At 41.1% G+C, this 25,289-nt stretch overlaps 1 protein-coding gene across 1 annotated transcript in view; it reads right to left on the bottom strand.

Moving 5' to 3' along the window:
- The window catches only part of ppm1lb (protein phosphatase, Mg2+/Mn2+ dependent, 1Lb), a 45,627-nt gene extending 21,956 nt beyond the window's left edge, over positions 1 to 23,671 (bottom strand). Inside the window, 1 exon segment of the mRNA XM_038692233.1 lies at positions 22,752 to 23,671. Coding sequence (XP_038548161.1) covers positions 22,752 to 23,150 — 399 coding nt within the window. The 5' untranslated portion in view covers positions 23,151 to 23,671.
- Positions 23,672 to 25,289: the final 1,618 nt, after the last annotated feature.

The following is a 25,289-nucleotide window of genomic DNA, read 5'->3' as shown; positions in this document are numbered from 1 at the left end:
GTGTCACCTTTTTTTTTTTTTAACCAAGCTGATTTCTAGATCTCCATTTTCCAATGAATGGTGTAGTGCACAGCAACATTTCAGACATGATTACGGGGTAATACATGCTAGAACTGTATGATGGTTTCGTGTTGTGATCTCAGCACAGACAATATGTTTGGATACTTTCTCATCCTCCACCTCCGGTAAATCTATTATTACCAACAGCTGCCAACAACAATCCATAATCCCACGCCATTACTACTACAGCAAAAAAACAAATGATAATTCTGAATAAATACACATTACACATTCCTACTACAATACCAAGCAAAGAAGACTTCCCACAAGTCTCCTCTTCCAAGTCTCCTTAGGAAAACTACAGACTGTGATCATATTGGCTCAATGTGGGAGAAGCAAGTAGAGCAATGTCACATGTTGCAGGGTCAACATTTCCAGTGCACAGATATGCCTCCGTCTTTTAGGCAGGCAAAATGCATTATTGATTGTGCAAGCTAAGGCATTATATAACAAGAATGAGAGTCCTATCTGGCTTATTCATTCAACCGATTATATTATGTTAGAGTTTGTTCATCAGTGTAGAGCTGAAACATAATCAACATCAGTCAACCGAAAAACAAGTTAGCAGCCATTTTGATCAATTAATTGTTGTAATTTTCCAGATTTGCTGCTTTCCTTATCTTAAATTATACTACACTAAATATGTTTTGGGTTTGAACTGGACAAAATAAGGAAACCAAACAAGCAGCTAAATGATTGATCAAATAATCTACAAACTTTTGACTATTGGGCTCTAACACATCCACCCTTCCAGGCCACAGCTGTTCTGCCCAGAGGAGCCTCTGCCTAGTGATGTATCCTTCCATATCGAGGCTTCGAAGCATGTGTCGAGTGATCCAGGATTATTTTTATGAAGCGCGTATCGAGGCTTTTGCGAGCCGGTCGTACCACGTGACTGATTCAGGAAATGGTTTATGGGTTTGGTGTGCGATTTGAAAGGAGCAGCAAAATGCAATGGACCCTCCTCAATATTTTGTGGACTTTTGATTTGATTTTTAATTGAACACAATTAGATTGTATCTACAACTTATTTTAAATGACTAAAACATTTCATCAGCTTATGTCAGAATTGCTTTGATTTAGTTTAGTAAAGTAAGAATTTTCTTTTTTTGACATTGTATTTTTTGAGAAGAATTAAACTGAGGGCTCTTACTCCATATTACCTAAATAATAATTTTCTAAAGCAGGTAAAAATCATCTCCTCCTCTTTGACCCTGTCATTGTATCATAAAGACAGACACCATAATATGTTAATCAGTTATGTATTGGCATCACAAACATCACTCATTAATTTATTCACTTCAAAGCTTTACACATCAAAGCCATGGTGCCATTATAATCACTTTGCCTGTTTTACATTTATTGTTCACTTGATGGCACAGTAGAGAAAATAAAGCACCATGAAGCTTCAGCCCATGAGTGAACCAATTGGATGGAACGCTTCATGAAGCATCATCTCACCATCACTACTGTCAGTGCCAAATCCGTACTGCCTGCCAGATCCATTCTGCACATGCACAATAGTGGTTCTGTCAGTCAAAGAAGGTTACCGCAAATCTGCCGATTCAAAATGATGCAACTAAATCTTTCAAATCAAGAAAACAAAATGTTTTTTTAATAACTGGAGATTAAACTGTTCACTATGATGTAAAAATTATATACTTAAGATATGAAAAACCTTATTCAACAGTACATTTTAAATTTCTAATAATAACGACAATCTAACAAAGTAACGTTAGCAATACAAAGGAGGCTAACCCTAGCTGCTAGCACATCGATGTGTACAGATGTAGGGTAAGCTGGTTGACATGCATACAATCGCTAGCTTAGATTATGGCACACACGCCTGTTGTGGTTAGGGTAAGGGGCTTTGGGAAGCTGTGAATGCCTTTTTTACTAGCATAGCTAACTACCAAGCTAGCTACTAGCGCTTTGTCAGCCTTTTTGAAAGCGTCAGTATTTGACGCCCTGAGATGAGAACAGACAACAACATGCCAGTAATTATGATCAGGCACATTTGTGGTAATCTTCTTTGACAAACAGGACCACTTTTGCTCATGTGCAGATAGGGATCCGACAGGCAGCACGGATTTGTACCTACAACTACCTCTGCCTCCTTCCTTTATACCGGAAGTCCCTCCTACAAGACAAACCAAAGTTAATTGGAAATCAATCAAACTAGAGCTGAACGATTACTTGCATTCGCGATATTATGGTGATGTGATAAAATTAGATTTTCTAATCGCAAAGGCTGCGATTACACTCTGGTCACATGACACTCAAGAGTAAAGCAGTCTGCGGACGAAGCATCAACTTCACACCTTACGCTATACCTTGACTTGTTGTTGTACAATGACCTTAAGCTTGACAGAAGCTGAAAATACAGAAACTTTAGTGTCACACAGGGAATTAAAGTAGCACCCGCGGGTAACTTGGTGGTGGTGGGTGAAATCTTTGGGCCATCCCCCGCTTTGACGGACAGGAAAAATCCACAACAAAGACACGTGTAGTACGGTAAGCGTATTGTGGCGATCGGCGCCTGCGTCATACACACAGCCACCAGACAGCTCAGGAAATATCTGTGAAACGGCGTTTCAAACCACATGCACAAGTCTGAAAAGAGGCCCAGTCTGTCCCGAGTTACAGCCAGTGTGCTGCTTACCAGCATCGGAGCCTGTGGGTGGGGAACTCCGGTGTTGTCGGAGAATTACTAAGGCCCCATCCACACTACTGCGTTTTCTAATTAAAACGGAGACCTTTTGCTACGTTTGCACCTCCCCTCCAGACTACAACGGCGAAAACGAAGACCTAAAACGCAGAACTTTAGAAACGCAGCCGTCCCCGTTTTGCGTTTCAAAACTCTGGAGGGCGTTTTAGTGAAGACGGGCCAAAACGGAGGACTTTAGAAACGATGAGCAGCCGCTCACGCTTGGCTCTCTGATTGGGTCTTAGAAGTCATTATTGGTGCATGCAAAAAAAAAAACAAACAAAAAAAAAACTTCTTCGTCTGTATTTATTTTTTCTTTCGTCAAATCTTCTGTAACCAGGAAGAGACCATCTGCTTCATGTTTACACCAGCACGCACATGCCCAGTGTACCTGAACGGCCAATAGATGTGCGTTTTCAGTCGTTTTAATGTAGACGGAGATCAACTCCAAAAACGCAGCTAAAACGCTGGTGTGGACGGAGATCGTATTCGTTTTAATTCTCCGTTTGTAAACTAAAACGGAGTAGTGTGGATGGGGCCAAAGCTTGTCTATTAAACACGAGAGGCGTCACTTGGTTTTATTTTCGTTAGCCAACTTTTGAATTGAACCTCAAACTGAGTATTTTTTGTTTGCTTACTGGGATACATAAAGATGGACGCCTAGGAGATGTGAACTGAGATAAGGACTCATTAATTGGTGGTTGAACTGTGGGTTTTGTATTGAGCGCTTACTATATAATACACTGTGGTGAACTTAGTTTTTCTTGTGGTCTGTAGGTAGGCTGACCTGATATTATTTCATATAAATTTAATGCCATGACTTGACTCTCAAATTATCTTTCTCATTATTAAGATTTGATACTTCTTCTACACCATTGCTCCAAATAATTCATGCAATTCATGCATCACCTAACTTCATCATAACGTAGGCCTGACCCACAAGAAAGAACAGTACATGTTTAATCTATCTAATATTGTGTTGGTCAAACTATACACTGATTTACTGCTTGTCCATTTTGAATAATACAGAGGGTAAACATTTATCGCAATCGCAATGTTGGTTTAAAAAAATAAAAAATATATAAAAATCACAATTAGATTATTTTCCAATATCGTTCAGCCCAGGCTACATCAATATAGATTAGATCCCTAATTGAAGATGAAAACAGTTGAATGAAACAAGCAAACATTTGGATGACCTTGGGGTAACCCCAATAACCTAAAATAAATTACTTGAAATTAACTGTGTATGTTATTCATGATTATCTGATTTTTTACTCTTTCCACTAGTACTTAATTGAACTGAAATGAAATTACATGAAATGACAAGCCATGTGTCCATTGATGCAAGCCCACATGCTAATGGTAATGCTAATGCTAACAGTAATGCTTAGATCCATTTCATGGCTAACAGGCTTATGAAAATGTTCATTCTAAGATTGGCTTAGCATGCTAATACCAATTCTACCATAGTCTTAAATGAAGGCATGGGGTAGCCCCATGACATGAATCATTTAAGTCATTTATCAAGCAAAGACTTGACGCTTTTCTTCTGTTGGTCAGACAAAAGAAGCAAAATGACTTGGGCTTTAGGAAAATTGTAAACAACACAGACAAATAATCAATTTATTGAGAAAATATTCTCCATCTTAAATTGATAATGTCAATAATCGCTACAGCTCTAGATTGCTGATTCCGACCTCTGATTTGCTGCTTTTTTCTGGTTTATGTCATTCTAAATACTTTGAAGTTTTGGACAAAACAAGCAATTTGAAGACATCAATTTGAGTTCTGGAAAATTATTGCAGACATGTTTCTGTTTTTATGAACAAAACAACTTAATTAGTCCAAAGAAAACAAACAAAACATCAGCAGTCGAATGTATAATGAAAATAATTGTTTGCTGCAGAACTTAAAAGGTAAAAACATACTAAAAAAAAAAAACTACAATGGTGGCAATCTATGTAAAGAATCAATACGGACATTGACAAGCAGATAGTTAATTGATAAAGTCTGAATAATGCCAAATCTTTTTAAAAAACTGTTTAGTTTGAGGCATAGCATACAGGATTGTCACAGGAAGAAGACAAAATTATTGCACATTTGCAATTTTCTTAAATGAACAGATGTAAGACTAGAATGATGACTGCTTCTGTTCAGGACCCAGAGGGTTTGGCTAAGCACTTCTCAGATATCCATCAGTTCACAGATGTCCTTGTGCTGAGGACAAAGCCAGCACTATTAAAAGTTTCTGAAACACATTTGTACGTAACAATACAGACTCTTTAGGGCTGTACATGTAAGGAAAGTGCTGATCTATAGCTCGAAGTAAGATAGAGAAGAAGAATGAGACACTAATCAAATATAGCCGCTTGGTGTCTCCATAGGCTTGTCCTTTAGCATCTATTAGAATTTCACTTGTCCTTCAGACCCCAACACCTATCTCTGGTCTATTTATATAGACACCTCTGCACAATTTCTCTGTGTGTGTGGAGTTGACATTTACTGGCCATCATTCTCCCTTTTGCTTTGCACAAAAGGAAAAACCTGAGGGAGTTTATTTATATTACACTAATCAGCAGCATTATTCTTTACATGCAGAGTCAAAATGCTGTCTTCTTGTTTTTGCAGTCGTCTGTTTTTCTGCTGTTATTGCCTTTGTTCCATCTTTTTGTGTGTTTACAGACAACCACTTGATTGCAACTGTATTTGCAGAAACCTTTAAAACAACACGTTTCCTGCAATTAAAACTCATAATTCTTGTTTAGGGACCCTTGCCTCTTCTCTTCAACTGAAAGGTCCAAAGTGTACCTGGCTGAACAATGTCAATATTACCACTTATTGTCTCTCCAAATAATGCCATTGAAATAAAATTACTGTGGGGCACAATTCCTTGCTCATATTTTTAATCTCCAATGATAACTGGATCTAAACTGCCACAGCATGAGATGTTTACTTTACAAAAGAAGCCATTCAGAGGTCTTGAGCCAGGCTAGATAAGTTTGGCTTCTTTTGTGATAATTTATCTAAAAAACATTATGGCTTTTGCTGCTGTACAGAAACCTAAGAACCATATTATCACTAGTATCTATAAATGTCAAGCAACACCCAGCACTAACTAACAAAATCTAACCACTTCAATCTGATTTAAAGGAAAAATTCAAGTTGAATATACTCACATGCTCATATATCCATTAAAGAGTTACAATTCTCAATAATAATTACTCCTGTCCATAATAGCTTCTTAATGCAATTTCAATGCCGGTAATGTGGGACAAATTCCACAGTCCTCATTGTGTGGAAAAATGCATCCCAAGGGCTTCAGCAGTCTTTTTAGTACACAATTCCCTTTTTTTGCCCCCATTCTCTTCCATTGGGGATCTTTTCACAACCAGACAGAGTAAAATTCCAGCGACCAATCATTCTTTCAGTGTACAGTACAGATTTGAAAAAAGTGAATTTATCCTTTAAACCACCTGATGTTTATTAATAACACTGACTGAACAGCTGGTTGACATTTAGCATCTGGGTTTTTTTAAGTTGTTATAACAGTGATGTTTCACAGTCTTTCATCTCTTATTTTACTGTACTGTCACACATAGAGCTTATTTTATCCATGCGCTCTGAACACACAGCAGGATGTAATGTAATGACGACGGCTGACTTTTGAAGACAGCAGGCAAAAGTAAAAAACAAAAAAAACAAAAAAAAAAAACAGAGTGAGTGTTCCTCTCCCTCATTTGAATGTGGGGCACAAAAAGCCTAGAGGAGAAGAGCTAAGTAAATGTCAGCTACGCCTCTCTTTCTCTTTCTGACACACACACACCTATCACAATCTTCCACCCTCCCAATTGCTTATGCACTCGGGGCCTATAGTCTCCCTCTGTGCCCACACACACACACACACACACACACACTCACTCACTTGGCAAGTGTTCTTATTTGTATTCCTGCGATCTGGAGCCTGCTTTCTCTGGCAGACACTGATACATCAACTGCATGAATATTCATTCACTAGTCAGAGTGGCAAACTTCACCAGCCCCTTCTCTCCTCACAAATGTGATTGCACACACAAACACACACGTATCTCACACTATGGTGATGCATTCCCAAACAATGCTAACTGTCCAAATGCACGTACAGTAACTGTTGAGAGCTGCCACAGCAGGGTCTTTCACCACGAGCTAATGAACCAAGCTGCACACACACACACACGAGTCAGTCTTTCTTTTCTAGCAAAAGACATTAGCTAGAATTCAGTCTGATATAATGTAAAATGTATTAAGAAGGAATTTTCAGTAAGTAATTTACAAGACCACAGCTGAAGCTGCATTTCTCCACATTATTGGAGTTTTTAGTTGGACGCTGATGTTGTCAACTTCATTAGAGTGGGAGTATAAATCTACAATCTCACCATTTGTGGGTAGGAAGCTATTAAGGGGCTGGTGGTGGAGAGACAATTCAGGACCTCTGTCATTGTTCATTCGTCATCTCCGCTCACCAATTTTCTCTCCTACGTCTTCACAGCTCATTGCTCCCATGCTCCGTCTCTTTCTCTCCACACACACACGCACACACGTTGCAGCCATACACTCTTACAGCTCCTCTGATCTGAAATATCAATTTGCATTTCTCTCCACTTCACTGCAAGCCCAATGCATATCAACGCGGCGACACCATATCACTCACTCTCGGAGAAACCTTGTCCTTTTCAGTCTCGCCTTCCCGTGCTTTTATTGAAGGTGTGATTATGCATGTGGCCTTCATAAAGCAGAATCTCAACTCAAAACTCTTGGTTTCTCTCACTCCCTTCCTCATCCTTTCTTCAGGTGAATACATCTTCTGCTCTCATCAAAGACAGAAAGGCAATGTAAGCATGGCAAGAAAATGAAAGTGAAATAAATAGAGACGGAGTACAAAGTGTGCGCTCGCTGTTAGATCTACAGTGGATGGAGGAAACACAAAGATTTAGAGATGAAAGGAGGGAATGTCAGATAAGAGAATTTCAGTGTTAATACCAAAGCTTTAGTTTGAGAGGAAGTTTTCTGTTTACAGATTACCACCTCTGTTGTGTGAGTGTTTTACCACCACAATGCCTTCAATGTGGGCCAGAGGGAAACAGAGACATAGGAAGGAAGGAAGGAAGGATGGAGTTGTTTACAGATTGAAGTAAACACTGGCCTACTGTTCCTGCAGCTCCTCCTTTCCACTCTATTACTTCTTTCTGACAGAGGTGAATGCCTTCTACCATGCAGTCTAATATCGAATTGTGATATAAATAAAAAAATTGAAAAATTGAATTGAATTGATACAACATACAACTATGGCATAATGCTGGGCAGACACTGTATGATTTTATTAATGTTAACTCTAACTTCACATTTTAATCAAAATTTATCATTCATAAGTCATAAGATTTATAAGAAATCTTATGACTTTGATCAACTGGTCTAGACATGTGTGCTCACAATGAAAGTATAACACTGGATTCCCAGTGTTATAAAAAATATAAGATAAACAGTAAAAGTATATCAGTTTTGTCCATTGTCAATTCCATAAAATATTTTATTTAAACAAGGTGTCCAGCATGACATATGAAGATTGCTTGGTTTATCTACCCCACAGTCAGTTTAATATGTGACAAATATGTGTCAAAATGTGACAAAGAAAAACATCAAATCCACCCATTTAGAAGCAGTTCCCAGGGAATGTTTGCTTGAATTGCTCATTGCTTATATAAAATGTTTTTCTTTATATCGACTAATTGATTATTAAGCAAATCATTTCAGCTATAAATATCACATAACCTTTATCAATACAGACGCCTGATGATTACTGAAATGCAGATTGAGTCGTTGGCATTGTGAATGACTCTTGCAACCACAAGGCACATTGCAGCAAGCTCTGCCAAGTGCCGCTTCCACCATCCTGAGTCAACAGCTTCCTGGACTCCATTCATCCCTTCCTGTGTCCATCCATTCATGATTGCTCTCATCTCCATACAGCTGGCTTCTTTGGCACAACAACTCTTTCAATTAAACAACATGGCACACATGAAAAATAACCAGACAGTGGGCATATGGTGCAAAGTAACCATTCCATATTTCACATTTAACTCATTTCCATATACCCATACAGCATGTTGAGCAGCAGCAGACGGCAGGCCTATAATTGGGGCACCCATAAATAAGGAACAGAGTGATGCCTGGATTTCTGCTGATCTGTTTTGCAGGAGATGCATGTGTGAATAAATTGATGGCTTTTCATTTTAATGACACTCTGCTGCTGTCATCTGGATTACTCCCTCCCCCTTACACTTTTACATACACCTCCTGCTCACAACACCACTTTCTTTCACTTCTCATCATCTCACTCTAATATATGATCATGCCCCCCCCCCCCCTTCCACTGCTTCCACTGCTTCCACATAAATCCTCCTTTTTTCTTAACCTAACCAGCTTTCTCTCGCTGTCACTCTGGAGACAGATGTTGGGTTCATCACATCAATTACAAACCGCCTGCCTCTTTTCTGGGCCTGATTAGTGACATAGAAAAAAAATACGTGCCACAAATACAAGTGCAATACGAGTTCACCACAAGGTTATTCAACACCAATCCTAACCCCTGTCCTCTTGATGATTCAGTGATATGCAATGCTGAAAATCTGACTTTCCCTTCACTAGTCCAAACACTGGCCTCTTGGCATCTCCCCCACTCTGCATTCCCATTCAGAGAGAAGAAAAAGCACATGGTGATCAATGCAATGCTTGTTTGTGTGTGTGACATAGAGCAAAACCAAACTGCACTGGCTGATAAACATACAGACATTCATTTAAAAAAAAAATATATATATATATAAAAAAATAATAATAATCAATACACATCTACTTTGTCCACTGCTGCAGACAAAAATTAAATCTCCAGTGTGTAGAGGAGTCCATTTGTGGAGAATATAGACCTATCAATCAGAAGATTGATTAGATTTAATGCACTCATAAGAGTTGGATTGTTAAGTGCATATGGGGATAAGGCTTTCCATGATGAAGCTATGAATATGGGAACTATACAGTAGAATAGGACTGGCAGATATGAGTAAACTAAAGAGAAGTTGCTACTTTCAGCATGTGAGTCATGCCAGATGCAAAGGGCAGAGACAAAGGTAGATCCTGCATCACATCAGTCTGTGTGACAGGCTTGTGGGAGACATCCCTTCCCACACTCCAGCAGAGGAGATACTGCCTGAGAGTAACGGATGTCTCACAAAAATAACAATCGGATCCAGGATCACTGCATCTTCTAACACTCGTTTTCTTCAGTCTGCAAATGAAAACAAGACACTGACTGAGCCTAAAAATCAGTTACGGTCTAGAAGCAACAAACACAAAATTCACATTGGCTCTGTGACACTGCTGATGTTCATTTTCCTTCATTTATACCTTAAACTTGACTTATTCCCTCTGGACAAACTGATTTACGTGGTAAACAGTATAATGACAGATGAGGTGGTGACGATGACACATGCTCCATGCTGGCTCGAATCATCAGTGCAGCCAAGTTCCCATACAACATAATGAGGACAGGATGTGTAGCCAAAGACCAAGCCCAGTGCCCACTTTCCAAAACAATCCCAAATGTTGCCCATTAAAGCTCTAAACTACACCGTGGCCATTTGGGCTGGCCACGTTCAATAAGTTTTACACAGAGACTGTCCAACAACTCGGCCTTCAGTAGCGTCCAGCTAATGAATTAAATCAACGCTTGTATGCTGAACGCCCACATAGGGAATCATTTTGGATTAAAAATGCTTCTAATCATTTTTGTTCACTTTTGGTTCGCAAGCTCTTGAAAGCAGGTGCAGTACCATCACCACCACTCCACTTTAGCCTGCTCATTATTTCCAGCCTTAGACACCACTGCCCCCCTCAATGGACTGCCTGCTATGAATAAAATAAGGATCTCTCAGCCTTTTCTGCATCAATATTTATCTAATATTTATCATATCAAGAGGTGAAATTAGCTTTTGAGGCGCTAATGCCTTGTGGAATGATATACTGACTGAGAAAAGATTTTCTCACAATCATGTCACTGAAGTCTTGAGTTTTAATGAAGCCACCATCTAGCAGCTATGAGCTATTAAGGGTGAATGCTGTGCTGCCACTAGGCCAGATGAGCCAGGACTAGGATGGCAACTAACGATTCTTTTCATAATCTGTTGATTCATTTCTCAATTAATCAACAGTCCAAAGCACAAAGATATTCAGCTTACAGAAATATACTTTAATTGTGAAAAATGATTACTCAATTATTAGAATAGTTGACAAGTCATTTTCTGACAATCGTCTAATTGAGATTATTATATATATATAAAAAATGATATCAACTAATCCTTTCAGCTCTAGTCAGAACGTTGTTGTTTTGCAACACCAACTAATATCAAACAGTAACTTGCAAGGGCAGACTGACAAGTCACTCAGGCATACATGCCAACAGTTTTTCTGACAGTACACATGCATCTACAGGTTCTGTATCTGTTCAGTATGTCAGTCTGTAAGAACCAAGGGGAGACTCCAAAACAGCAAGACAACAAGTTTGTGCCGCAGAGCATGTGCCATCTTCAGAAGACATTATAATATAGGTTGTGTGTGCATGTGTTGTGTGAGTGTGTGTCGTGGACTCCCCTCAGGATTGGAGGCAGCAGACTCTTTAATATTTCAGAGCAGCGATAAATAAGTCAGACAGACTGCAGAGAGATAAGGTGACTCTGCGGGTAGGGGTGAAGAGGGGAGGGAGGAGGGAGACAGTGGGAGAAATGGATACAGTGAGGTGAAGAGAGATATATATAAGGTAATAGAGCAAAAGGTCAGAGAAGACATGATGAAAAGGAATGGGGGAAAACAAAAAGTCTTATTCTGTATAAGGCACTACAGCAAGATTTTGATTTCTGCAAACAAAAGTGATCGGATGGGGATCAGAAAGAGAGAAAGGAAAGAAGATATAAGCAGGTAAGGAGGAAAGAAGAGGAGTGGATGAAAAGGTAGAGGGGGAGAAGAAGTGAGAGAGAAAACAGAGACAGTTGCTGTAGGGAAAGGTCAACAGAGACAGAGAGCAAGTGTGAGAGAGAAGATGAAAAACTGAAGAAAGGAGGTGGAAAAAGGAGGTCATGCTTTCTCGGAGGAGGAACTGGCCCACGGTGCCGTGGCCTTTAGTCTGACAGACTTATGATCAAAAGATGATAAAGCTCTACTGGCACTTATACACAATCTAACTCAAAGCTTGCTGTACAGTTAGAGTATGTTTAGCCTGTCAACTCTTTGCTTCACACGGACTCTTTAAGCCACTGAATCTACACAAACTTTCTGACTAACACAAGTTATGCTGCAAGCCTGGAAAATCTTTAGGTCATGGGCATCCATGTTTTGATCCCCATATCCTCTGAAAGAAATAACTTCTTCCCTGCCTTTTCTCCACCTCCAAACAGCAGCTTTAAGCTCCCTCTTCCACTATCTTCACTTATACTTCTGTAAACCCGTAGAATTTTTATTTCTGGGCTGCTTTGTCCCTCCTGTTTTCTTCTGTCCTGACCCACACTTATCATCCATGCCATCATTTTCCTCTCATCTCACCCTCAATAAGGCATTTACCCTCCTCTGAGCAGTTGTATAGCTGCCAATTCTGGTGCTGGATAAGCTCATTAAATCAACTCAAGAACAGGGCAACACATGCAGGTACTGGATGTGTGAACGCATGCACAAGAAGGAGGGGGAAATCTAGGAAGAATGAGGAATTAATTGGAGAAATAAATAAATACATAAGAGCGGGGTGGTATGGTGAAAAAAAAAAAAACTCAATCCATGGAGAGAACGTATAGTCCCAATCTCCCCAGTGGGATTAGCGTAAATCTAATCTGCCCTGCTGTCTCTTCTACTCCTTTTAGCCTCGGCTTAGAGACGCTCTCAGGAAGAGAGCAGGGATCCTAAGAGCCTTGAGCTGTTAGCATTAGCTCACATCACAGTAAGCTCCCTCTGCACCACACTAATCAATTACCAACCCTGCTTATCTGCCTCTAAACTTCCAATCCACTCCAAGCCATCACCAGCCCGTGACCTCAGTGAACACACACACACACACACACACGCTCCTTTAACTGAGACCCATTTACTAACACAATGGATCTGATGTCTACTGTATCTGTTGTCCTAATGGGTAGCGCATCAATGTCTTTGGAAAGTTATCACATCAGTTTATTTTACAATATTCCAATAACCATATTTAACGTAATAACCTGCCATGGCCGTATGGGGAAAAGCATAGATGGAGAAGGCCAAGACTGTATATTTTCCGTAAACGTATCAGAAAGAGCAGACATGATGAAATTAATGTACTAATTATTTATCACTGATTATTTGCTTAGGTTATTTTTTCAAGCAAAACACAAAACATTCTCTCATTTCCAGCTTCTCCAATTCTCCGATACTCTTCTCTGTTTTATATGAATTACATGAATATTTTCAGGTTTTGGACTGTTGGTCAAATAAATTAAGATAAATGGCAGATTAATCAATCATGAAAACGATTTGCTGTTTGTTTTTTTGTTTCTCTCTGCTAACAGAAAACCTGGTTTTACAAAATTGCATGTGATTTTGTTAGAATTAGTAACGTGTCCCAAATATTTGCATTTACTTGTGAGTGGTATGTATGGTATTGGGTTAAAACATTTACATTTTACAATAATATGTTTATTATTTTAGTAATATGTATTGTGATTCATCTTGTCAGACATATATGTAATGTAAGTTTGACCCTAGTGCCAAAGTAAAAAACAAGTTTAGATGTTAAGAGGAAGAATGTTTGGGAGAGCAGTTATGTCAATGGGGTCAGAGCATGTGAACAACCCATTTCTGATTTTCTGAATGAGGCCAACAATACCTCTGGAGGCTTCAAATATTAAGCTCTTGCAGCCAGCAGATAGCCTATCTCTTTACTGGGACATGGCTAAGTACATGGGTTACACTGCTAGTTGTGGCATTTAGCCACTGTTGACTTAATTTGGGATTATAAACAAAAGGTCAAACAAATCCAGATTGAAACCAACTTTAAATCCCACTGGTGGGCTTCAATCTGTCTGCAAATAACTCTCAATCTGCTTCTTTTCCCCTCTTCCGTTTTCTCTTTAGGACTAGGAACTTTATCTACCCACTACGCAGCAGATGGTTCCCAAGAAAGCCTTACCAGTGTTAGATTGCCCCTGCACCACCCTTCTCAGTAAGTGCCCTGAAAAAAAAGAGAGGGAACCACAGAGAAAAACAGGGTGTAAAAAAACTCTTAAGGGTCATAAATCTCAAAGGACCATAATCAACAGTACATGGCAGAGATCCAGTAAGACCCTAGTATACAAACAATCACCCATACTGTGCCTAAAAAAGCATGCAGAACACACACACAAACAAACACACACTTGTGTGCTGATAAGATCCCTCTTCCTCCCAATTTTAATCACAAGCACAAATTAATGACAAGCTATCGAGTCAGATCCTCTCTCCCATCCTGTGAGCTTTCGTTACAGTGTAAATTAAAGACAACCTGGCTCAGGGTTGGTACACCACAGAATACAATTTGAAGGTTTGCAGCTCACAGTGAATAAAAACCATGTGCAAATATCAAACATTCATATCAGTCGCATTCCTCCTGTCTGGATGGATCGATGTCTGGAAGGCTTTGTTGCACATGTGTGCGGCAGACCAGCTCCAGCATGCAAACATACACACAAACATGTGGGCAGTGGAGTCATACATTCAAGTTACATTAAAGAAAACAACAGTTTCATTTTCGTCAGAGAGAACTCACAGTGTGTAATGATAAGAAGAGAAGGCGGCAGACAAACACAACCAGGAGGCCTGTTTTGATTTACCCGGATGCACCTGCCCTACCCCACAGGCCCATCTGGCCAGCGAGAAGAGACGAAGAGCCACAACTGTGAGCGTTAGAAAAATCATGGCCCAGTCTGTTTGTGCACACAATCGCGCCAATGTCGCTAACTCTGCACAGCTGCGACTTGCTACCTTTCCTGAGCCAACATTCTTCTGCCGCCGCCCTTCACTGCCAAGACAGCGAGCAGGCAAACTCCAACTGACTCATCTATTTTCTCGATCACCGACACACACAAAACAAACAAACAAACAATTGTGGAGCCCGGCGCTGGCATTAAGACTCCTGATTCCTATAGTCAGATGATTCAAATTGTACATGATCCTCAATAGAAAAAAAAACAAAACCTTACAAGCACTCTTTCATTTCAGCATTTTACATAACTGCCTTCTATGTGAAGAATGACCCCCTTTCAAAACAAAGTGTAGATAAGACCAAGCAGTCCAGTCAATTCCAGTCATGTGATTAGATTTAGAGACTGCTAATCAGCTGTACAATCTAATAACATTGCCTTGGACAAGTATAGTACTGCTGTAGGCAAGCATTATGCATTCAGAGCCAGTCTTATAGCTTCACGACGAATTGGATTCTAAACCTACACTTCAAACACAATCAGCATGCTTGGCATTTAAAACAGGGAACACATCACATGGGTTAGTATGCTGGTGCACCACATCGAGCGACTCAGTGTGGCAAACAGCAGAGGCAAGTGTGGGCACAGTGGGGTCGGGGGAGATGCTATAATAGGGGGACAGCAGGTTGACATGGCCTTGAAGATGGAGCTTTTGTGGCCCATTCATTCACTGCCAAATCCCTAGGAGAGAGGAGGGGGAAATAGGTGATGGGGAGGGGAGCTGGACAAAGAGAAGCTAAATGCCATGAAGCTCCAACTTCGCAAACAACTTTCCAGACAAGACCTCCTCCCAAAAACCTCAACATACACAATGATGTGTGATGTGATGCATGTGTGTGTGTGAACAATGACCTTGTGGCTTCCTCTGCTTGGATGTGCATGTATATTTAGTCAAGGGGTTTTAGCAGAAGTGTTTGACAGAGAGGGTGTTAAATTATTGAGCAGCCACTGCCAGCAGGGAAGGATAGCACACTGAGGCTGAAGAAGGCACCCTTATCTGGCACTGCATGCTGTTGGCAAACACACACACAACCCCCTATCAAACCACTGGAGTGCATGTTCTTTTTAACCTACTAAATTTTCTTATCTTAAGAGAGGAGAAGGTTTTTACATGCTAAGACACACTGAGGCAAAAATATTATTAAAATTAGTGGATTTGTGAATGAGCCTGACATTTATTTTATGGAAAGGGTGACAGTGGAAAAGAAGAGATTACAGATGTTTACTCCAGGGCTAAACATTTAGGTTGCTTGACAGGCACCAGCCCCATTCATCCATTTATTTGGTGTGTTTTACTCCATGACTCCACTCCTCAGCCGGTCCCTGACAGTCCTCTCGCTACAAAGAAAACAAACCTCACCACAGGGGGAAAATTACCAAAAGGTCAGAAGACTTTTCAGCAGAACCCTCCAGCTCTCCGGTCTCTTCTCTGCTGCACAAGTATTTTCCAGCAGAACATGACCTCCTGTGTGCTTTCCACTTTCCGCTTCACTTGACATCAAGGACGGGATGAAATGTTGAGCGTCAGCTTTCGCCACAAATGACAGAAGTGGGTACAGGAAGATAACAGTAGTAATAAGCAATTTTACTCACCCTCATCTATTTAATTCTTCTTTTCTTTCCATGTACAGTCAATGTACAGAGTAAACTGCTGGAGCTGCCAGGAATTCAGTCCTACTTGAGGGCACTTAAGTGTGAGAGACTGGGGACTTGATGTTAATGCTACGTCCTGAGCCTGGTGGTCAATGGACAGTAAGGGTGTGACAAAATTTTGTGTGCCATGATATTAAAACATAACACATAACCATTTTGTGTACCCGGTGGAAACACTACACAGAGACAGAGTGACACACAAGACACGAACAATACGTAAGCAACATTTCAAAATGCACCTGCATTGTTTTGCATATTGTGACTTTCAGACGAATATAACAGTCATATATTTGTCATTGCAGATTTCTTAAAAAGTAGCGTTTAAATATTGCCTTGTCCTCTTGAACCCTGTATTGTGTATCGTCTCGTCTTGTCAGCTCAGTGTATCGTCATACCCCTAATGGACACTCTCCCTATTTACTGTACCACCCTACAGAGCAAATGTGCCGGTCACAGTCATGTCATAGTTAAACAAGGGAATGAGCTAGCCGGTGAAATCACATCCACACAGGGACTCTATGTCCTTAAAGAGGTCATATTATGCTTTTTGGCCTTTTCCCTTTCCTTTAGCGATGAGAGGCCTTTAGCGAAGTGAAAAAGCCCAAAGTTGACCTTAAAGGGAGTTACCATCTCCCACAGAAAACACTGCTCTGAACTGCCTGACAACAGCTCGATTGTAGTGCAGGAGGAGATAAAGTTGTGTGATGTAGAGACGGTAACAATTAAAAAGATAAATTTGTTACAAATTAATAACGTACCGCTCTGAAAGTCTTGCTCCAGTCTAGGTTGAGAAGCTGGTTCAGGTTGTTCTGCCTGTGTTTCGGGATCAGACTTGGTCTCGAACATGTACGGTTGAACTGAAGCCATGGTTACCAGCTGAAGAGCTTTGTTTTGGATCACACTACCTTGCTTGTAAGGACCCACCCTACCGTGCTTCTGATTGGTTAGTAGTCCTTATCTAGGTTCTGCACATGTGCAACTACCAACAAAGATTGAACAGGAGTGATGTTGCTGCAGCGATGTCCAGCAACACAAAAATATTCTGTTTTTTGAAAATTAAACCATGTAAACCTATTCTGGTACAACCCCTAAATAAAATTATGAACCTGAAAATTAGCATAATGTGACCACAAGGTTTCAATGTCATGTGTTATGGCGACGTTTTGCAACACCGGCGAAAGTCGGACACAATTTCTAACCAGCATGCCTTATTTTAAGTCCAGCATGCATGGCGTTAACTCAGCGCTGCGCAACACCACATGAAGTCAACTATTGACATATTTATCACCTTTAAAGTTATGGAAAGAGTGTGAATTATTTCCTATTTACACATCCAGCAGTTTGGAGTGGTGCTTGCGACCACCTGATGAAGGTAAGTCCAATATTCACTCTCTTTTAGATTTATTTTTGGTCTTCACCAACTCCTAAGGGAAATATCTGGCTCTTTAGTTGCTAAATGCTCCCCTACTCGCTAACTTTGTCCGTCTGCCATTTGGTGTTGTGAAGGTAGTGTACAGACATATTTTACTGAAACTGCCTGCCTGATATGTCAGAAAACTAACCATAACAGCAAAGTTGTGAGCCATAAAAACCAAACAATGAGCCAAAAGATGCTATAAAGCTCCGTAGAGCTGAAGGAAACTGCAGATCTGTGTGATAATTTTCTGTTAGTCCATCACTGCGGGCAAGCCCTTTCACATGAAGCCACGTGATCCAGTGTCAATATAAAAATACTGAATATAGCTGAATATAACTTTTATACAATTGACCATCTTAATTAATTTAGTTGATGTCATTTATTTCAAAATGAGTGCCTGTTAAGTCTATTTTATAAAATTGCTGGGGGACACGGATTGACAACGTGATGTATAATAGTGTGATGCAGGTGTCTGGTCCTGATAGGCCTTTGGCATTTCAGTCTCTCACAGTGAAGTATAGACTCTGCCTGGAAGACCAGATAAAACCAAACTGCCCCTCTCATCTCTGTCTGAATCCTCAACGTCCATGAAGGAGAAGCAGTGTACTTCTTGTGAAAGCTTGCAACCCGCACATAAATATTCATACTCTCAGACACACACACACACACACACACACACACGTCCTTGGTCGCCTTCACACACCCCCTCTCTTCGTTTGCTCTCTCTCAAATCCTGTAATGCCAACAGTGCAATTAGTCACATGCCGGCTCTTTCTTTCATCTCTCTGGTGAGAGAAAACTGAGGGGAATTCAAACTGCTTAGCATCTAAACTACAGAAACCACCCCATCCTGGAGTAAAACACAAACATGCACATAAGCACATTAAAATACCTTAAATTCAAAAACCAGCCTTTCTGATGATAAATGTCCTTCACTGTGAAGTGCCAAAGAAGGTGAGCTATGCTTCAATTGCTCTCAAAAGTACTGTCTACTTTGCAATTCAAGAAATAAATAATGAAGCTGAAAATAAAATGGCCATTCAGCCTGAATGTGAAGCAAAGCTTAACTGCAGACAAGCAAAGAGCTGAAAAAAAGACAGAGGATCCCTCTAAAAATGGTCATTGTCCCTGCGGTTTTCCCAGCTTCTTTATTCTACACTCTTGCATCGCCTCCTCCACAGTTAAGAGGCCATATCTACCACAACCCACTCACAAACCCACTGATCGAAAAAATAAATGACTGAGCAGTGATAGAAAAAGAAAATCAACAGAACAAAAGCTAAAAGGATGGCAAAACAGAAAAGCTGCCCGCACTTAAGTTAAACTATCCTCTACTGTTCAGGTAATATGCAGCGCCTGAAGCCACAACCTGACACTGAGGCAGGAAGGAGCAGAGTACTGGCTGACGCTCTACATGCCAGTAAGGAACAAATGGCTCATGTTGCCTTTATATGGATGGAGAGCCCAGGGTTATCACTTTTCAAGTAGGTTATTCCCATAAGTCAGCTAAAAATCAATCTCCATTTTAACAGACAAATCCCCTCTCTGAGCCAATAATATGACTGAGACCGCCAATGGATATGTTCCCATTAAACACTGATTTTTAATACTTTAAAAATGTAATTTGAGTTGGTGTGTGCGTGCGTGCGTGCGTGCATGCGTGCGTGTGTGCGGTGCGGCGAGAGAGAAAGAAAAAAGGTTATTTCTAGATGTTATTTAGCACTGACTTATGATTTATCTGGTAGTCAACCATCAACACCCTCTCTGTCAAGGCGGCAGAAGAGCGACAGGGTAGAACTTAAGGATTCAGTTTTCTGGTAAAACTTCCTATCCTCCAACATGCTGGACTCACATCACAGGATTCAAACCACCCAGGACCACGACAGTAATGCAGATTGACACTGTTAGGTATACTTTGACATTTTGAGAAATAAGCTTTCTTGAAGAGAGACAGATGAGAAGCTCAATACCACTCATGTTTGCACGACAGGTATGCAGCTATAGACCCAAGTGGAGATTAGCTTAGTTTACCGACTGGAACCAGGGGGAAATAGCTGGCCTGTCTCTGTCAAAAGTGACAAGTACACCCACCACCTACTAATCTACATAGACCTCGTTTGTTTAACCCATACACAACCAGAATGTAAAACGACAATTTGTGGTTTTACCAAGAGTTGCATGTTGAGTCTCGTCGCCGACAAATGAATCAATGATAAAAATAATCATTAGCTGCAGACCTAATTGCATTTGGATCCACTATCTTTTGCCTGGATGCTTTTGTGGAGTCTGTTCTTTTTAGTTGGCACACTCGCTCCCCAGTGAAAATGTATTTCTGTCCCTTACAGTGTCCAAGACCTGTTGATGTTGATGCAAAGTCTTCTATGCTAGATAGATGTTGACACAAGTCCGACATTGCTTTAATGAGTGTGTATGTGGTTTGGTTGAGTGTGTGCGCAATGAAATGGAAGCGGCTGACACCTCACTAACTAGCCAGCTGAGGCAGCCAGTATTCCTGGGGTTGCCTTGGGCCACACAGCATCTCTCTGCTTTCTTCAACGCCTTACAAAAAAAATAAAAAATAAAAAATTAGAAGGAAGTTGTTTCAGAAGCCTGCTTTCTGGCAACCATTTCACACACACTTCAAAAGAGGGCGTGGGAATGAAGACAGACCAAATTGTTGCCCATGGACATGCAGTGATAAAACAGCCTCTCGCCTACATGGGCAAATCTGAACACTCTCTCACCATTTATGCTCTCCCACTCGTTTTCTCCTTTTTCTGTCAAAAACATATTTATCTTCTATTCACCATTTCTCCTAATCTCTTAACCATGTGTGTGGTAGCTGTAGCAGGGCTCACAGGTTAGGTCACCAGCCTCTAAAAAGAAACTCCACAGAGGGAAGAAGACCGCAGGGAAAAACAATCCAATGACCACTTTTGGTCAAAAGCTGCAGCAGTCAGCACCACGGACTAAAATTTAATTTCCCCTAAAAGAACAGCTATCCTCTATGCCTTTGGCTGCCTATTTTTAGCATGTTATCGTTCAGCCTCAATCAGACCAGTCAAACTCAGAATGAAGACAGTCGCTGTCAGGCCCAAAACAGCATGGGGCTCCTCTGCAACCAGAACTGGCTGATCAAAAACTGTATAATGTCTAATGTACATGCTTCTGGAAGGGAAGAGAAGTTGAGAGACAGAGCAAAATGGGATACCCTGTCACTTACAGTTTTCTATGTGGCTCTGTTGCATCAATACTGTCAGCTGAGGTCATGGGCGAAAGTCCTAAGAGACAATGCCAGTTTTCAAGCATGCCATGACCTCATGATATCAGTGTTTTCATGTTCCCGTCCAGCCGTGGCATCATCTCAAATGCTCTTTGTCCCTTTAACTGACAACTTTTTTTAAGGGTCTCAGTGTGAGCGGCTTTGCAAAGCAGTTCCCTTGCTGCCCTGAACGCACTACCACGTACATGCACTTGTGTCAACAACATTAGTTTGCACCAAGGAAGCAGAAAGAAGGGAGATTTCTCAGCTGCCAACAAGTATTGACAGGGGGTGGACGTGGCCAGCAAATAAGTGATCTAATGACCAACTCCAGATATGCTTTGCTCATAATACTGAGCTCAGCTAGCTGTACTTATGCCTCTGAAGCATGCTGATTTGAGTGCATCCTCCTCCTTCCAGCTATAATCATGTTAGACCATGGGGCCTATGCTGTCTGCATCCTAAAAATGTTGTTTTGGCAAAGAAATATGAGAGATGGATATTTCTGGCATGATTTTTAAGCTGTGAATAGACATGATGCAGTTGCCTTGCCATTTGGAAGAGAACAGAGTAAGTGTGGGTGCATGTGTGTACAGAGCTGTAGCAAGAAATTATGGGCTCCTATGCACAGTAGGGGTCCCGGTTTCCACTTATCCACAAAAACTCAATGCTCAAGGGTGGATTACCAATTGCCCCAGAGGGGCCCCGATAGCTCCAGTCTTGCTGTGCGTCACCTTGTTTGTCTTAATTCAAGTGAAAACTTGTATGGAAATATGCAGCACTACCGCACACATTTCAACGGAATGAAAAGGGCCTTAAAGTAGGTCCTGCTTTCTTACCTGATCTTGAGGCCATGTCTTAAAGAGGGTCTTTGTGTGAAAATTTAGTTTAAAAGTCCTTCAGTATTTCAGTTTTGGGCATTTTGGGCATTTATTCCAGTTACCATACAGCAAATCTGGGGTTGGGTAGTAAAAAATATCCACATTGTTTAAAACAGTGTGAGGAATGGGGACTTTGTGTATTAAAGGGCCCAGCAGCTCAGTGTTGCCCCCCTGGCAGGTTGATCCAGCCCTGCAAATATCCACAACTTGATCACACATCTGATGCTTGATCAAACATTTGATCTGAAAAGATGAACCTGTCAGCTGGTCAGAAGAACAGGCTAAGCAGCAGTAACTCAGCTCTGACCACTTCTGATGGTCATTTGACATCATTTTTAACATTTGATAAGGCTGCTTATTAATTTAATCATTGAAGAATGTATTAATTGTTAGTTGCAGTCATAATGAGGATAATTTCTTCTTCTTAAAAATTCCCTTTCCAACATCCAAGAAGCAGATTTTTTGGTTTGCTACACTCTGTCTTCCATGCAGATTTAATACTTTTTTGACAGCAGTTTTGAAAGACTCTGGTCTTGTTTAAAAACTGCTTCCAAAACCAGACCAAAAACACTGATAAATACACACTTTTAGATTACTTGGTGCATCTTAATCCAGGCACTTTAGGGCCCCGGGGTACCCCCACATGTGTGCATGTGTTGGAGAGACAGAGTGAGGAGTAATGTAGACTGGATGCGGTAAGTAGACACCTCACCTCTCCTCCATGGCCATCAAAAACCCCAAATATGGATGGGTGACTCTTGTTGACGATGTCGGTGAGCACCTCGAACCGGTCTTCCATGTGGTCTCGCCGGCCTTGGATGGAGTACACGGCCACGTTGTTGCTCTTTAACTCCCAGGTCTTGGAGAACTCGGCGTCCAGCACATCCAGCCCACCGAACCGCTCGTTTTGCATCATCTCGGCCACTTTCCCCTTGACCATCTTGACCGCATCCCGGCTGGACTTGACGATGGTCTTCACTTCGTCCGTATGGAAGAAGTAACTCCACAGAGCCAGGCTGATACACAGCAGGAACAAGGTCTCCGGTCTGAGAAGAAAATAACGCATGATCCGACCTAACAGAGACAGCAGGGTCATTGTATCCTCTATCATTTATTTATTCACATGCAGGAAATCGCGGCAGGTTGTGTGTCGCTCGCCCCCGCCGCAGGTTTCAGTCCATAGTCGTTGGCGTGAGTGGTTTGGTAGCGGTGAAACAGGCACATTTAACCGAGCGTTGCACACCGGGATACATCAAAGATTGTACTGACTAAACCCGTGACACTTCACTGCATTCTTTACCGGACACGCCGAGCAGGAGTTAACGTGTTGGCGTACGTACACAGACCGGGGGTGCTCCGGCTTGTTCCCTCTAGCGTGCAGCCCCGCAGTGAGCCACCAACGGCTGTCCGTTGACCATCGGATGCGGTCCGAGAGCGCCGACACCCCTGACAGAAAACGCAGGTCGCACGCTTGGACTTCAAATTAAGCGAGTGTGCTGGCTGGAGTCGAGCTGTGGGACGAAGCCCTGCTGCTACTGTCCCCTATCCTGAAAATAGCGGTCTGTATTGAAGGTTGAAACCCTCACATTCCCAGCTGCCACACTGGCTGCGACTCTGCTGCTGCCTGACCAAACAGTGGTGCTGCATTCAGGGGCAGCTCGTAAGCCTGAGAGACTATAGACTCATTTAACTGTTAAATTAAAGGAGTCTTTAATTCAAATATAATTCAATAATAAAAATTCAAAATAATAGCTGCATAATGACAAGATATCAAACTACTGTCATATTCCTTAATTATAATGAAAATATCCTGCTCAGAACTGCTGCTTCATAACATCATCATATTATTTTGACTTAATCTCAGATGTTTAGCAAAGTTTACGGTGTTAACAAAGTATTACACTGTCTTTGCACACACATCACACAGACCAACATTATTACCTTCACAGCTAAAATACAGCCAGAAATTACTGTTTTTACAGTCAGTATTCAATCACTGGAAATGTAAAGGGCTGCAGCGGCTCACTTCAAAGAAGATCCGTCACAGAGCCTTAGGGCAAGCATGACTGTAACAGGCAGAAGGAAAAGTAGTTCCTATCAACCAAGTAGTTAGACCATCCTGGTGACAGTAAGATACTTATAATAAAACACACATTCACTCCAATTTACTGAGTTTGGATATCGATCCTTCTATATGAGTAGCCTATCTTCTAGAGCGTTGGTATCGGATAGGCTACTTTAGGACCCCCCCCCCCCCCACACACACACACACATTTTGGACCCACAAACATCACTGGCGGTTACAATGGGTAGCCTTAGACTTAAGCTGAAGCAGTAACAGAGCTCCAGCACAATTCAGTTAGTTTCTATTTAGTTCTGAAAAAACACTAAAAAAACTAAAAAGTTTAAGGTAGGCGGGATAAGCGGTTAAGGATGGATGGATGAATGGCCCGTAAAAAAGACCATAACACGTTTAGGCTAACATAAATTTTCGACATGGCTTCTAAGCTTCTATGCTAAACTTAGCGTAGCTGTAAGTATTCACACGTTTCCTGTCATTTTTCACTAACTATTAAGACACAATTGTTAATACTAGATATTTCCGATACCATGTGAAGGCATCCACAGAGCTTCCATGCTGTAGGAGCGCAGGTGCGCACAAAGAACGTTGATTGATTAGGCTACTTATTAATAACCTGAGTCTGATAGTTCTGTCTGAAAAAAAATCCCAAACTTGAGTGCTAATATTTGACAACATTAACTGTAATTAGAATATTCCTGACTAAAGCCAAATGTCAACTGACAGGGCCAACTGACAGGGCGGTGCATTGATTAGCCTACCTGTCTTGTGGAGGGTCCTTTCGTCAAAATCTAGTCTTCCTCATTAGTTTTGTGCTTACATGGTGCATATTCCAAGATAATAATCAAAACACCCCACAGCAAACTTTAGGTCATGTAATATTCCATATTACATAATTTCCTTATTATATTTCCTTTATTTCATGTGTGTTGTGTTTCATATCTGTTGTGTTGTGTCTGGAACTGCTTTAACAAGTGAATTTCCCCAGTGTGGGATCAATAAAGTCTATCTTATCTTCTCTTTTTCCAGCATAAGAGAAATGTGACTGGATCTGAGAGAGAGGGAGGGGTTAGTGGGTGCCAGCATCTCATTTTGCTCCAGGCCCTCCAGGCAAGTTAATCTGGCCATAGCTAGAGGGAAAATAAATGCAGGTTTTGGTTATGAATGTTG

The sequence above is a fragment of the Micropterus salmoides genome, unplaced genomic scaffold, assembly GCF_014851395.1.
Source record: "Micropterus salmoides isolate LMB-PRFRI ecotype aquatic unplaced genomic scaffold, ASM1485139v1 Ms_hic_scaffold_3, whole genome shotgun sequence".
NCBI lineage: Eukaryota > Metazoa > Chordata > Actinopteri > Centrarchiformes > Centrarchidae > Micropterus > Micropterus salmoides.
The sequence above is the reverse complement of the archived record's forward strand: the minus strand, read 5'-3'. Positions and strand labels throughout refer to the sequence as shown.